Raw genomic sequence first — 17,093 nt, 5'->3', positions numbered from 1 at the left:
CTCACTTTCCTCATCTGTAAAATGGAGATAATACTACCTACCTCTCAGGGTTGTTATGAAAAATATATGAGAGATTAATTGTAAATAACCTGTCACTGTGCTTTTCCCATACTAAGTGCTAGCTATAAATGTTAGCTATTTTCATCAACAGTATCCCCATGGCCTAGCAAAATAAACACTTAGAACATTTGAGGACTTTTTCTGCCTCATTGCTGTTTTCCAACAGTTAATTTTCTGTAGCAAATAGTGATAGTTCATGTTGATTTGTTTTATTTCCCATTTGAAGGGAAATGTCTAGAATGTTCAGGTTGGAGCTTTTGTCACTTCATGCCATAGATTGTCATTCCTGTCATTTATTTTGATTTGGTGTTAATTTGGACCACAATTCTTTAATTTTTGTTATTATAACTTTTTATAGAACATATGCATGAGTAATTTTTCAACATTATCCCTTGCACTCACTTCTGTTCTTTTCCCTTCTCTCCCTCCACCCCACTCTCCTATATAGCAGACAGTTTTATACATGTTAAATATGTTATAGTATATCCTAGATACAATATACATGTGTAGAACTGAACAATTCTCTTGTTGCACAATAAGAATTGGATTTATAAGGTAAAAATAACCTGGGAAGAAAAACAAAAATGTAAACAGTTTACACTCATTTCCCAGTGTTCCTTCTCTGGGTGTAGTTGATTCTGTCCATCATTGATCAATTGGAATTGGATTAGATCTTCTCTTTGTAAAAGATAATCCACTTCCATCAGAATACATCCTCATACAGTATCGTTGTTGAAGTGTACAGCGATCTTCTGGTTCTGCTCATTTCACTCAGCATCAGTTGATGTAAGTCTCTCTAGGCCTCTCTGTATTCATCCTGTTGGTCATTTCTTACAGAACAATAATATTCCATAATATTCATATACCACAATTTATCCAACCATTAATTTTCCAGTTTCTAGCCATTACATAAAGGGTTGCCACAAACACTTTGGTACATACAGGTCCCTTTCCCTTCTTTAACAGATCTTTGGGATATAAGTCCTGTAGTAGCACTGCTGGATCAAAGGGTATGCACAGTTTGGGAACTTTTTGGGCATAGTTCCAAATTGCTCTCCCACATGGTTGGATTCATTCACAACTCCACCAATAATGCATTAGTGTCCCAGTTTTCCCGCATCCCCTCTAATATCCATCTTTATTTTTTCCTGTCATCTTAGCCAATCTGACAGGTGTATAGTGACATCTCAGAGTTTGGACCACAGTTCTAATCTAATTTGATTGTACATAAATGGATGATTCAACAATTCAAACCAACTTTTTATGTTAGGTTAAAGTTAGTTTCGTTTTGTGATTTATATGATATTCTTTATAACAAGTACCTTCTTACTGTCTTCTTGATGAATATTTGAGATAGTTGGACTTCTAAGCAGTCTGCCAATATTTTGACATTTTTCACTTCATAATCCTGAACTATATTTGCAATATATTTTTCATGTTTCCTTTATGCTCATCTTTTCATCAAAGATACTGAGTTTTAAAGCATGTGCTGATTGAGTTTAAGGACCTTGCCAAGTTCTTTGTAGACTTTCTCTAATTCTTTACTGCTGGCATGTAGGCTATAATTATCTTAATAGTGGTTTTATTTTTTAACTATGCTTTTATGAACACTGCAAGGCAAGATGATCAAGTGGCATTTCTTATAGCCTTAGTGTTCATGATGAAATCAACTTTGTTAAATCTGTTATCCTCCTCTCCAAGGAAAGCCTGTGAGGCAGTGTCCTTAGTTTCAATTAACTTTTGTTTTATAGTTTCAAGTACCCTTTGTAATTTATAGCAAAAATGTTAATGTTATGTGTTCCCCACTAAATAAACCACCTAACTATAATATGTCTTTAACTACAACATATGTTGACTCTTCATGAAGTCTGATGGAGTCAGTTGATGCTAAGAAAAACAAGTCACTCAATTTCTAGGAATACAGCTAATCATATACTTTCAAATAAAGGTGGCTACTACAAAGAAATGAAAGCTGAAGAAATAAGAGGAAATTTCAAAATTGATAAGACTATTCTCAAGAAGCAGCAAAGTAAAAGAAAAATAAACATTGAGAAGTAGGCCCATAAACTAGCTATCTTATCATAAATAAAATTTGCATCTGTTTCTTCCATCTTGTATGGAAGTACCAAAGAATAACTAGTCCAAAAAAAAAAAAAAAAAAAAAAAGAATAACTAGTCCAGTAAATATTTATTATATACATAATGTATGTAATGTGCAAGGGACTGGGTACATATAAGATTTAAGTAAGAACTAATAACCCTCAAGCAGTTCATAGTCAAGTAAAGGTATACAATAAAAACACAGATCATGATATTATACAAGAAAGGCATCACAGAGGTACCAAATACAATGTTATATGAGCTTTAAGGAAAAAAGATTTTTATTGACTTGTTGGACTTTAAAAATCAGCCTATTAAAAGGAGTGATGAGTTTGTTTCTTTTTCATTTGTAACTATAAAAATTATTCACTTACTTTTTTTTTCTGTTTCTCCATTTAGTTAAAAATGCTCTAAAATAGTATAAAACACTTATACCCATAACATTTTTTTCCATTCTTAAAATGAAATACTTATAAAACTTAGAAGATATGGCTAATTGAAAGAAAAATTGGCTCTGAAGTGTGAAGTTTTTTTTTGTTGTTGTTTAGCTGTTTAAGTCATGTCTGATTCTTTGTGATCTCATTTGGAGCAAAGATATTGGAATGATTTGCCATTTCCTTCTCCAGCATGTTTTGTAGATGAGGAAACTGAAGCAAAACAAGTTTGAGTAACTTGCCCAGGGACATACATCTAGGAAGTGTCTGAGGCTAGATTTGTACTCAGGAAGGTAAATCTTCCTGATTCCAGGCTCAACACTCTACGTGCTGAAGTGAGATGATATAGATTCAAATCTCACCTCTGATTTTATTACCCATTTGACCTTGGTTAAAACATTTAATTTCTCTGTAAAATGAGGTTAGATTCAGTTGCCTCAAAGATTCCTCCCAGTTCTAAATATATAATCACCAATTAAAAAAAAAAAAAATCAATACTTCTTAAATATTCCTTCCATACTTAAGGTCTTCACTATGCCAGATCTCATTGATTTAGATTCAGAGGGAATAACATTCTGAAGGAAAAAAAACACTGTATTTGGAGCCAGAGAACCTAAATTCAAATTTTAACTTTATTTCTCATGATTTATGTGAACTAAGGGCAAACCAATTTGATTTCTTAGGCCTCAGTTTTCTAATTTGTATAATAATGGGTAGAACCAAAAGAGATTTAGTACTGGAAGGTAACTCAAATATCTAGTCCAACTTTCTTATTTTTTAAATGGAAACTGAGGCCTCAAGGTGAAGTGATATGTCATTAGATACTAAACATTACAGTTGGGCTACAGCTCCCCTAATTATGTGTCCTTTGTCACCAAATGATCTCTCTAATATCCCTTGTCCTAAAAATAATAGCTTTGGATAAAGTCCTTTAGAAAAAATTAACTTGGGACTATTTAATTTAATAAAGAAAGAAGTGCTTCATATTCTGAAAATAGGCCACCAGCTGTGTACCCATTAAAATAATACAAATAAGCAACACAATGTTTATTGCTATTGTAACAATGGGGATTGGAATGCAGAAAGCCACAATCTCTTTTATCTAACCACCTTTATGAGTGGAGAGATTTTATAAGAGATCTCTGAGTTAGCATTTCAGTTCTCTGTATTTTGAGATCACTGGCCTACAATGAGCACTGAACTCTCAATCTGGGCTTCATTAGCCACAGGCTAAAGAAAAAAAATGGATAAGCACGTTCTACAAAACAAGGCAACATTCCTCTGATGCTTAATACTTCATTCCAATCATCCTACACCTCTTCATTCTAAGGCATTCTACGTCTATGGTGACTGACAAAAAGGTTTTGTTTTGTATATATTAATAGAAAGTTAATTTTCCCACTTCATTTTGGCTTCATTTTTGTTGTTGCTGTTGGCAGGTTATTGTTGAATTTTTAGGAAGTTCAGTACCCACAACAATGTTGAGAGAAGGGAGATTGTCCACACACATCCCTATCCTTAACCAATTTTAATTTTATTAGTTTTTCCTTTTTACTATAAAAGGTCAAATTTTAAGAATAATGGTGTCTTTCTCTTTAAAATTAAAAAAAGATAAATATTGTAAAAATACTACAGCTTGAAAATGATCTTCACAGGCATGTCCCCCTTCTTCCTCCCTCCCCATTAAAATAGACATGCAAGGCAGCCCTGTCCATCCACAGTAAGAGTCTGCCTATAGGTTTTTGTTTCAAAGTCACAATGCAGCTGTGTCAGGGAATACTCCTGATTCTAAATAAGAGGAGTGGAGGCTATGGAATTGCCAGTTGTTAACTAGAAAATGTCCAAACAATAAAACAAAAGTCAACTTTCTTAAAAAAAAAAAAAAAAACAAAAATTTTAATATATAAAAATATATATTAAAATATATGGCACATATGTTTTCTAGTTCCCTATCCATATAGAATTATTTGTCATAAGATAAAAATCACTCCACTCAGCATCAATAAATGTAACAAACAAAGCTCATGCTACTTAAAATTAAATCCACACAGCAGCAATTACACTGAGCTACTGATGTGAAAGGCTGTGAAAGGTTAGAGGATTTGATTACTAAGCCAGCTCAAATTACTAAAATCATAGCTTATATTGGCAGGCCACAGTGGCTCCATACACTAATCCATCCCTTTTTATACATTCTCCTCGACTTCTAGAGCTTCAATTTCTAGCTAAGTTTTGAAATTACAGTATTTCAACAGGAAATGGAACTGGGCACCTTGGAAAGAAAACTGCAAATGTTATGTTAACATAACAAAGTCCAAATTATTTATAACTATGAAAGGAATTGTTTACATAATGAGGTTGTTTTTTTTTAAGATAGCAGTAGAAAATTTAATTTTTCACTTTGCTTTGGATTTTACATTCAATAAGAAAAGAGTATTGCATAAATATATAATATTAATAAAACAAATGCTTTATCTGCCAAGGCTAATTATTTCACATCATTTTATATGCTTTCAACACATTTTTAAAGCACTTTACATGTATGTATTTATAGTTCCTATCATTTATTTTAGATCAATATTCTTAAATGTATTTTACAAGTTGCTTTTTCTAACATATCTAGGCATACAAATGAGTAAAATATTTCTAAGCAGAAGGCTATTCAGGGAGTTGGGCAAACACACATACAAGTTAAATTCTCAAGAGTGGTTTAAGAACTAATTTACATTTCAATTATCTGGTCATTTTTTGCTTTAAAAATAATAACAACAACAACAAAAAAGTTGATGCAGTACAACTGAGGCAGAATCCATGTGACTAAAACTAGATTTTACAGGTAATGTTTTAAATTCTGTTTTGTTTTTAAAGGACTCATTATCTGTCTGTCTGTCTGTCTATCCATCCATCTATCATTTCATCCATCCTTTTAAAGATGGCTAGGTGGCACAGTAGAAATCTGGCCCTATTGTAATTTCAAAATCTAGCAGAAATTAGTTCTGAGTCCAAAACTAGTTTCAAACAACTTATTGACTGGGCGACCCTGAGCAAATCACTGAACCCTGTTTGTTTTGGATGCTCATTTATAAAACGAACAAGAAAAGGAAGTGGCAAACCACTTCAGTATCTTTGCCAAGAAAATCCCAAATGAAGTCATGAAGAGTCAGACGTGACTTAAAAAAAAAAAAATTGAATGCCACACATGCCGTTTTAAACATATATTTTTCATGAAATAGAATAGAACCACAAGCTTTATTCTGAGATGAAAAATAACAAATAGCACCTAATCTAAATCTAGAAATCAGATTCAATGCAAAAATGCCAGTTTTAAAGATTTTGTACTAATTCAATTTTTGGGCACAGAATCGTAGATAAGGCAATATGGTTGGGAAATACCTATTGTGATTTTTAAGATATCTTTTGACATTAAAAAAGAGTAAATCTTCAGCAATATCAGAACATGTGAGCCTAAATACAACCTAAATCAAAAGTCAGAGAATCACTCAGGATCATTAAATCATTTTTTGTTCTAAATATGAAGACTAAGACACCAAGGAAAAAACATTCAAAGATTTTAAGAAGAAAAATCTTTATCTGGCTGATATACTTTAGATCCCAGCTTCTTACACTGTGGTTTGTAACACTATATGGAGTCTCATAAGTAGATGTAGGGGTCATGAAATTATAATTTATTATCAATCAATGTTTGATTTACATACCTATCTTCTATACCTGAAATCACATAAAAATTTCAGGCAAGAAGGAGTTGTGAGTGGAAAAAGTTTAAGAAGCCCTACTTTAGACAAACTATAGATAAATAAAATTGAGTAAAGTAAAAGCAAAACGCCCAAATTCACCTTACCCATGTGGTAGTCTTTGTATTATGATCAATGAAGAATGGACGGCCATTTGGAGCTATCCTCATTTCCCAACCAGGTGGCAAGAAGCTCTGTGTAACTTTGTGCTGTGGTTTTGGAGAGTTGTAAGGTGATGGCTGGGGAGATTGTGGATTAGAAAGGGTGTCCTTTACAGCTCGACGAATGGGTGAATCCTTGGCACCCTATAGAATAATAATACCCATTAGCATTCTTCCATAGCCATTTAAAATAATAAGCCCAAGTGAGCTTGTGGAAAGCTTCTCACTGGAGAAGAATGAAAAATAAGCATCTATTTTTAGTTAAAATATTTATTCCTATTTCCACATTTACCTTAACTCGCTTTTTTCAACCTCACTTTCTCTATGGCTATCAAGGAATGTTTTTAAATATAGATTCCACCAATTAGGTAGCATAAATGAAATATATAGGGTTTTATGTATGCTAAACTGAGCGAGGATTTCACAGGCCATAAAGAATGTCAGTTCCTGCCCTTAAGAGCTCACAATCTAATGGGGAATACTTACAATCTTTACAATGACAAAATATGCAACTTGCTTAATGGAGGAAAATACTAACATATGGCTTTTGCACAATATAATAGATATAAAATTTAAGAATTAAGCACTAGTTTCAAGGGAGCTTCATCTAGAATATGATGTGGTTCTTCTTCAACCCCAGTGTCTGCATACATTTTAAGCATGAGGCATATCAAGAATCTCAGGAACTTAAGTGATACACAATTACTTTCCCAAAACTGTAACCACTCAATGCTTTGAAGGGATTTGCTTTCCATTCATTTTTTATGACAATCATGATACCTAAGAAACAATATTGTAAACAACACAAATGAAAGCACAAGCTGAATGCCCAGCCATGATTTGTAGACTACATGAACAACCAATACCTATGCCAGAATCTTTGCTTGAAAAACATGAAAGCAGATAGATACAATGACAATTTGAATTTTTCTTAATGATGAAAGCAATAGCTACATTGTAAAGCTCAAACAGAAGCCTTTGGAAGGTTGATAAAATGAAATTAGGTAGAGTCCATAGTAGAAAATAGGAAACACAGTAATGATGGCAGAGGTCCCAACCAAGATGGAATAACTCACAATTCACCAAGAGCCCAGCAGAATGAGTATGGGAATTAAGTGAGAGGAATCAAAGGATGTTGCTAGGCAAAACAGAGAAGCATGTAGAGAAGCTGCAAGAAGAACACCTTTGCTATGAAGGGAAACAATAGACTATGGAGAAAGGGAGAGAGGGGCTGCCAAACTGGAGTCTGAGTTAAAAGACAAAAGAAAGAATGAGAGAAGTCACAGGATAAAAGTGATCCTTTGTTAGATGAGACAGACTTCTCACCTCCAGCGGCGCAGATAAAGTTACTGTGGGCGAACTGAGGCTACGAGGTCGGCGGATCTGGGGCTCACTTAGATGGTTGTTACTGTTGGAAGCGGATCCAGATGCACCATCTTCGGCAAGCTATTTTAGAGGCAAAAACAAGTTAGCTAAATGTGAGGATCTTCTTCTGTCTCTGACTAGGCTGTGCAACCCCCCAAAAAAACAACAGCAATAGCAATAATTACAACAAAAGGTCTGGCATATTTAAGTCTTAGAGAGAATAATTAAACATAATAATAATGATGCAAAGAAGAGGCAGGGAAATACTATCAAGGAGAATAAAAATGAATCACTCCCTTAGAATCAAAACTATCTTCAGACCATCAGAAAAAAAAATTGCAATACATTATAATAGGCTATTATTATTATTTTGAAAATCTCATTTATTTAACATTCTAAAAATGTACCCAATTATATTTCATCTTGGGCACCAAAGAAGAAATGTTTTCTCAGAAAAACATTGGATTCAAATCCATATCATTTTTAGTGGAATGTAACTTTTCTTCATGACCTTTTAGTAGAAAGCATGGATTTTGGGGAAAAAAAATGGAATGAGCCATATTTTCAAATTCAACTGTCTGCCACTGGAAGTTGGACAGAACCTTCATACCTGCATAATGGGTCGAGTCCAGGTTGTAGTTCGATTGTTATGATTGACATAGTATGTGCGTCCCTTAGCATCTTTCCTTTCTTCCCAGCCTGAAGGAAGGCCCGGCGTAGTATGTACATAGGCCACTGATGGCTGTTTATGCAAGAAACTGGCATTATTTTATGCTTTACAATCATTCTGTGAACAGCTTTTTAAAGTTATTTCCACCTTTAGAATTCTTTTCCTTTAACATAGCATGTTAATGTTACTTAAAGGGAAAAAAACCACAGGAGAACATTTAAAAGAGATTACTATTTTCAAAACATAAAACTTCCAGTCACTCAATATCTTAGGTGTGCAGTATGACTAGATGATGTAATTTTAGGAACAAAGTACAAAAATGAGCACAGTTTGTAGGCTCTAAAGTCTATTGAATCTGGAGAACCATTGCTCTGAAAATGATAAAAATAAAAGATTACTTACTCATAAAAGTATATTGAGGTCATAAGCAATTTTTTAAAAGAATCTAATAAAATTCAAATATCATCTTTCATTAAAGCAGTGCCTTAGTATCTGACTAATTCCTCTTTATGGAATATATTTTTTGTAAATAGCTGAAATAAAGATGCTCCCTTAGTCCTTCTTCTCAAATTAACTAAATTCTACTTCTAAGTCTCCTAATATACAGAACCCTTTATAGAAAAGACAGTATGAATTTACCAAAAGGGGAGCTTATTTTAAAAATTATTTGATGTTATTGAAAGTGCCATTATAAACATTTTGGCATTTATAAGTCTTTTACTTCTGTCTTTTACCTCCTTGGGACATATATGCCTGGCCATGGAATCTCTGAGTCATTTATTGTTAATTCCAACTTCCTTCCAGAATGGTTAGACTAATCCAGATGAACTCCACCAACAACATATTACTGTGTTTGTCCTTCATTAGCCCCTCCACACTAACTCTATGTTAAAGCTCTTTCTCAAGATTACATACATTCTGACAAATATATAATCAAGAGTAGAAAATTAAGAGCAGAAAAAGGCTTTTCTGCTATGATTCAGATTTCTCAAGGTCTGATGCTGCCACAACTTGAGATTGAGCAGTGTAAGAAGAGATTCTGATCTCAGAAAGACTGAAAAGGAATATCTCTTAAATCCAAGGTTCTAGATTTGAGGAATGTATGCTATATAAGTTGCTTCAATGCTCCAGTCTAGTAGGACAGGGTACATTCTGTGTTATTTAAAAACAAGTATATAAAAATCTTTGCAATGTTCAGAAGCAAATGACACCTTTGTTATTTTGCAAATAAAGCTGAAAAAGAGGATATTGATCTTCTTTCACTATTATCTTCCCTCATTAGGGATTCTTCTTGGACTACCATTTACTTGAATAAATGCTATTATGCCATTTATTCCACTAAAGATGAAAACATATTTGTATCCAAGAAGACCTATATGAATTGATGCAGAGTGAAGTAAGCAGAACCAAGAGCACAATAGGAAAAACAATATTGCAAAGACACACAAGTTGAAAAGGTTTAAGAATTCTGATGATCAAGATTCTAGAGGGCCAATAATGAAGCATGCTACTTGATTTATGACAGAAAGGGCTTATGATACAGATGAGATGTAAACTTTTGGACAAGGTCATTATGGGAATGTTTGGTGTGACTACATGCATATTTGGTTTTTTTTTTGTTTTTTTTTTTAATGGGTATGGTAGATAAAGGAAGAAGAAAAATAAATGCTTGTTAATTTTAAAAGAAAAAAAAAATTTGTAATCCAAGTTCTTTCTCTTTGATGACTCTAATCTCTTTTGCTCTGATATTAAGTTTAGCATCTAAAAGCCTTGGCAAAACAGCATACAGAAAGCTGGTGTCATGTGGGTAGGTGACCACAGTGTACTTGCTGGAAATAGCATCCTATTAAAAGGGGGTTCTGCCATATAACTTAGGCAACATTTTACAAGAGGTCAAGGATTTCACCTCATGTACTACATAGTATGTTCCAGATGGGAATTAATTTGTTTCATGGGACAACTAACACATGGCAAGATTTTTTATTTTATATTTTCAAAGTAAATAGACTAGATAACAGTTATATTTACTAAGCCTTGATCATATCTGTTTTATAACATTCCATGGATAGACCCAGTGAAAACTGTTTTGACAGTAATAAGAGCTATGACATTGTAATGAAAATGAAGAGTATCCGTATAAACTCCATTCTCTGTCACCTGTTGAAAAACATTAAGTAAAAAATTCACGGCTTTGTTCTCTAGTCCTGACAGAAACTGTTGGGACAAAAAGGGATTCAATCCAAAAGAAGAATTCCTATGACCAACAGAAAATTTTCATCTTGAAAGTTCTTATTTTTATTTTTTTTAAAGGGAGAATACACATAATGAGGGAGAGCAGTACATCCAATTCTTGTAAATTATGACAGTTCTACTGTTTTTAATGGGTATATAAATTTGACTTAACTGTATTCTGACTTAACTAAGTGCATAGAACATACAGGTTGCAGAGTCTTAACCTGCTGCATCGATCACACTGGAAATGTTTATAGATAAATGGAATAAATAAAAAAACTGGCTGAGTCACACCAATAAAATTATGTGCTATTTAGGTATCTTTTTCTTTATAGCACTGTATTAAAAAGGACAAGTAATGTGATATACCACAAAACTTTTTCTAAGTTGTGAGGGAGTTTTTTTAGTCCTTTTGGTAGCCTGGCAAAGAATATGTGATCATAAAATGACACATTTAGAGACAGTGTATGGTATTGAATCCACCACACATACACTCCAACTCATTTTATAGATTAAGAAATTTTAAGAAGTGAAATGATTTCCTTATGGTCATAAAGGATCCATTCAATGATTAGTGAAATTTATGAGGAGTTTGTCAAAGAAATGAACTTGCACAAAAGTTAAATAACTCGAATAGCTTGGGTAGCTCTAACAATAGTGGTGTAAAAAAAAAAAAATTATGAAGAGTTCAAAAGGTTTTGACAGAGCATTTTGGGAACTACAACCCAATAAGGTTAAGTACTGTGATTATACACACCTCCAATTTAGAGATGAGGAGATGAAATAATTTGCCCACAGTCACATGTTTAATACATCTCAGAGTCCAGACTCAAAACTCCAGATTCTAAGATTCCAGGCAACTACCATTTTTATGACACTAACTACCTCTATTAGAACTAGAAGTGAATTAAGGTTGCCTTGTTCATCAAGAATCTATAAAAGTGACTTTTGAAACTATCTTTACATGTAATTAGAAAAAATATTAAGTAGGGAAAAAAGGAAAAAAGTATACAGGAGAAATTTAAAAATTTTTTTTTAAAAAAGGGATATCTTATTCTAGGTATGAGACTATATTTTTTTAAACAACTTTTCAGGAATAAGGAATTGGGGTTAAATGACTTGCCCAGGTCAGGGTCACATAGTAAGTGTTAAATGTCTAAGGTCATATTTAAACTCGGTTCCTCCTGCCTGACTTCAAAAGCAATGCTCTAAACACTGTGCCATTTAACTGCCCCATAAGACTAATCAACAGAACAATCTTACTTGAGAACTTTCTCCCTATATGTATAGGAGAATAATAAATAACTCATATTTATATAGTGTTTTAAAATGCATTAAAATCCAAAGATGGTTGGAAACACTAACCTTTAATAAAATTCTCAATTCTCTTTCCTAAATGATGTGAAATAAAACTGAAAAGTCTAACTTCTTTAACTTATTTTTTCTCAATAGTATTTTATTTTTCCAAATACATTTAAAGACAATTTTGAACATTCATTTTTGTAATATTTTGTATTCCAATTTTTTCTCCCTCCCTTACCTTAACCCTGTCCAAGATAGCAAACAATGTAATATAGATTATACATGTTTAATATTTTTTAAAATCAGACTAATAGGGGAAAATATGTAACTCCTTTAAATCCAATAATGTTCCTGAAATAATTGACTATCTTTAAAAACAGGTTAGGCTATGATACCAACCCAGGACACAAAGTCATGTGATACCCTCCTCCCAAGGTACTCAATAAGAATACGTGATTCAGGCTTTAAACAAAGCCAGGAAAAGCTAAAATAAGTGCAAATACAGTTGAGATAATTTAACAAAATCATTACTAAAGTTTCATCCTTCTGTTGTTCATAAGATACTTCCTCCTCATGCCCCCCAAAATAACCTTCTTGAGAAGGAAGTTCACAACTGCTAAAAGGTTCTATTATAAAATCTAGTAATTTCACTTTTCCATCTCTCAAGCTGAATACTTTATTATTGTGCTTGATGATGCCACATTTCCATCAATTACAATTACATAACAGTTGAATTTAGATAAAATGAAAAAAAAATCTATTATGATCTGAAACAATAAAAATCACAATATTCCCCCCAAAAGAATATAATGGAATGGAAAAGATGCTGAAAGAGTATGAATACTGTCCCATAATTTAAATCATGTTCTTCTAGCATGTTCTTAAGCAAGTCAGTGTCATCTCTTTGAATCTCTTTGAATTTCTTCATTTGTAATAAGTGAGGTTATCTTTAAGATCCTTTAAAATTTAAAAGTATGGGGTTCCCTATTTGACCACGTCAGAAAAATTTCAAAATTATCTCAAATGCCAGTAAACTGTTATATTTTTTTTCATCTGAGCCAATTCCAAAATCTTACACATGCACAGCAGGATAAAATATCTTTCTCTCATATAGTGCCATGGTATAATAATATTACTCTCCATGGTGTAATAATAATAGGAATGTTAATTTATATAGCACATTAAGGTTGGTAACATACTTTACAAATATTTTCTCTTTTGCTTCTCACAACAATCATGATAAAAAGATGCTATTAATATTCCTATTTTACATAAAACTACAGAGGCTGAGAAAGATTGCTTATTCTTTTGAGTCTGTTTTGAGCCAATGCCTAGAGTAAAATTTGGCCTGAAGTCTTCCTGACTTCAAATACAGTATTCTATACACAGTGACAGGCCACCTCTCTAGGCAAGAAGTCAAAAGACTAAAGATCTGCACTCAACTTCCCCAATTTAACTGTGCAACCAGGGTCAAATGACATAAATTTCTTTGAAATTCAATTAGCTGACAAAAAAAAAAATGGAAATGGAGGGAATCCCCATCAACTGAAGAATGGATAAATTGTGGTATGTGTTTGTCATGGAAAATCATTATACTAGGGGAAATGATGAACAGAATGCTCTCAGAAAAAAACCCTGGAGAGTCCTCCATGAACTCAAGCAACTGAAATGTAGTGTATATAAAGTAATGGCAATGTTCTGGGATTACCAACTGTAAATGAATTTGCTATTCTCAGTAGCACAATGAACCAAATATGAAGGACTTAAGATGATAAATCCTATTCATACTCAGAGAAGAAACTGATTGTGTCTGAATACAGATTGAAGAATTTTCTCTGTCTCTGTCTCTAACTTTATTTTTGAGTAATTTTTTTTCTTTTGCTGAGGCAATTGGGGTTAAGTGACTTGCCCAGGAAATGTTAAGTGTCTGAGGTCAAATTTGAACTCTAGTCCTCCTGACTTCAGGGCTGGTGCTCTATCTACTGCACCACCTAGCTGTCCCCTCTGAGTATTTTTTAGAGGTAGAAGATTTATGGTTTCTGTCAAAATAGACTTTTATGGAAATGTTTAGTATAATTTCACATGTGGTATCTTAATGGGGGATGGGAATAAAGATAAGTGAGAGAATATAACACTCCAAATGTAAAAAAAAATGTTTTAAATGGAACTGGGGAAAATGTTAAATAAAAAAAAGAAAAAAAAATTCAATTAGTTGATCTGAACAAAACAAATAAAAATATGGGGTAAGTATTGCCTTCAATCCCTACTTCTCAGAATTGCAGTGAGTTTGGATCCATAAGCTAGGCGATACAGTGGATAGAATGCTGAGCCTGAAGTGAGAAAGAACTAAGCTCAAATATAGCTACAGATAATTTCCTTGCTGTGTACTCTGGGCAAGTCACTTAATCTCTGTCTATCTCAGTTTCCTCAACTGTAAAATGCAAATAAGACCACTTACTTCCAATGGCTGTTTTGAGAATCGAATGAGATATTTGTAAACCACATAATATAAGGCTTGGCACATAAAAGGAGTTTGATAAATATATTTACTTTTTTTCCAGCCCAAAGTGGAAATCTTATTTTCTCTGCCATTACAATGTGAATTCTTGAGGGCAGGGACTATCTATCTTTTACCTCCTTTTACATCCACAGTGCCCACACATAATATAATTGACCATAAGCATAATGAAAGATCACAAAGTACTTTATAAACATAAGAGAATATGTTTAAAATAATCATTTCCATTATATCACAGAAAGGTCCTATGATTATAAATTGAATTACTAAATATTGTGTGTCTACAAATCAAAAACCCTATAGCTATGAAGGAATGAGGGTTCCTTTAGATATCTTTATTTTGAATAGATATTAATGAATACTGAATCTTAAAAAGAGAAAATAATTAAAAGGGGGAGAAAACAGATCTGATGCTCTAAAAGGAAGTCCTTAAGTGAAATAGAAACTTTTGTTAATAAAGTGATTTATGATAATGAACTATATATCATGTCATATGATAACTATAATGCAATGATACTGTGATTATTATTATTATTTAGTCCATTTCACAGATGGGAAAACTGAAACTGAAAGAGGTAAAGAAATTTAACCAAAGCTCAAAGTTAGATGTTTTCAGACTCCAAAACAAATACTTTCTCCACTACACAATAGGTTTTAGGACTGTGGGTGAGGAGCTTTTTTCCACTTCCAAGAAAAGGACATCAGCAAGCTTTTTCCTAATCTAATGGTATCTGCTAGTGACAAAGCTATTATAAAAGCAACAACAAATACTTAGGGAGTCCACTGTGAGGAAAGTGAGGCACTAGAGAATCTTATGTATTATTTTTGTTTTGGACATGAATAATTGCTACATTCTGGTTAAAACACAGATATGGCAGCCTTATAAGTGTATTTAAATAGGGGGAAAGCATCTTTTAAAAATAGCATTTAAAAAAAAAACCCCAGAAACAATCTGAATCCTCTATAATAGTGATATCCATGCAGACTATGGTACAATAAATACATTATGGAAATCTATTTAGCAATTAAAAATGACAAGTATGTGGACCACACTGACAAATGGAATAAGTGAAAAAAAGAACACTATAGTGTGAATATATGAACTATAGGTTAAAACATGTATGGATATTAAAAAAATAATTTATAGCCTGTCTCCTATGAGCTTGTCATTTAAGTTCATAACAAATGCAATATATTTGTTATATTTGTGTTCTGGGCAAACGGAAACTAAACTATTCATGGGCAAGAAAAAATAATTCAAGTGGCATGTGGGTACAAACATTATTTGCTTTTTAAAAATCTCTTGGATCACTCTATTGCATATTTCTTTATATAAACAGTGGTGCATGCACAGCTTTCATCCTTTTCCTTACGAGGACCTAATACCAAGACATGGGTTAAATCAAGAATGCATGTGAGGTGTAATTCCTACGTAACTATCCACGTGATACTTCATTGCCTTGATTAGCCTGTCAAGTGTTGCCACTTAAACTTTGCACTCTAATTCTTCACATATATTTATTGTTTCATTCAACCCAGTATGGTAGCAATATTGAAACAATGACAAGGGATTTCCAAAGTTAGGTAAGAAGTAAAGCTTGCTGACTGATGCTAATTTTCATTAAAGTTATTTTAAAATGCAATCTAAAGTCAATATCAATTACATAGCTCTACTCATCCCAAGATACATGTAAACTGGGCAAGATTCACAACAGGAAAACCAGAATCAATTATAAGAAGAAACAACAGAACTACTAAGAAGCAGCAAGTTGTCTTTATACTGATGATTTCTCTGCCTCCCATAAATTTTTTCGATTCATTGACAATTTTTTTCTTCCAAATTGTGGTTTAAATATTAACATTTCAACTTGATTGCTTTTCAAATCACTGACATCCCACAGATAATTTCTCAAATACAAATTTATGTTAGAAAAAAAGGTTTTCTAAAGATATTGGAGGTATAAAAGGATTTGAACCCAAAAATATGCAGAGAGAAACTTATATAGATAAGAGTTTCCCATGTAAGTTCTGATTTATAGTTCAGTTGATGAAGTGTCAAATCAACAAATATTGATTTAAGTACACATAGTAATTTAGATACATTAGAAAAAAGAAAAACCATCTAAAAACAACAACAAACATATTAGATAAAGATATAGTAAGTGGTCATTTTTTAAAACAGAGTAGTTGTATGGAAAGGTAATAAACAATTCCTACTATTATAGTACCTTACATTTTGCTAAAATTGGAATAGATTTATTCAATCAAAGGATCAAAAATAAGTATCATATACATTTTAAGAACATACTGAAATCAATGTTGCTTAAAAAGGCAAAAAAAAGTAAATCAACCCTCATATAAGACATTTAATCCAACCCAAATAGACTTAGCTAGTGTCTGATAAAGAATAGCATTACCGTTGGTTCTTCACCACCAGTGACAGTTGATGAACGGGCTCTCCTAGTTGGGGCACTCTGCTGTTAAATCATAGTTTAGGTC

At 32.7% G+C, this 17,093-nt stretch overlaps 1 protein-coding gene across 12 annotated transcripts in view; it reads right to left on the bottom strand.

The window, feature by feature from the left end:
- Nucleotides 1-17,093, bottom strand: part of NEDD4L (NEDD4 like E3 ubiquitin protein ligase) — a 453,149-nt gene that overhangs the window by 63,277 nt on the left and 372,779 nt on the right. For 8 of the 12 annotated variants that reach the window (XM_074279441.1, XM_074279439.1, XM_074279437.1 and 5 more), the window contains 4 exons: nucleotides 17,012-17,071; nucleotides 8,483-8,614; nucleotides 7,834-7,953; nucleotides 6,454-6,651 (listed from right to left, as the gene is read on the bottom strand). In XM_074279441.1, coding sequence (XP_074135542.1) covers nucleotides 6,454-6,651; nucleotides 7,834-7,953; nucleotides 8,483-8,614; nucleotides 17,012-17,071 — 510 coding nt within the window. The remainder of the gene's footprint in view (nucleotides 1-6,453; nucleotides 6,652-7,833; nucleotides 7,954-8,482; nucleotides 8,615-17,011; nucleotides 17,072-17,093) is intronic. The other 4 variants (XM_074279442.1, XM_074279438.1, XM_074279447.1 and 1 more) reach the window with 1 other exon arrangement.

The sequence above is a fragment of the Sminthopsis crassicaudata genome, chromosome 1 (assembly GCF_048593235.1).
Source record: "Sminthopsis crassicaudata isolate SCR6 chromosome 1, ASM4859323v1, whole genome shotgun sequence".
NCBI lineage: Eukaryota > Metazoa > Chordata > Mammalia > Dasyuromorphia > Dasyuridae > Sminthopsis > Sminthopsis crassicaudata.
The sequence above is the reverse complement of the archived record's forward strand: the minus strand, read 5'-3'. Positions and strand labels throughout refer to the sequence as shown.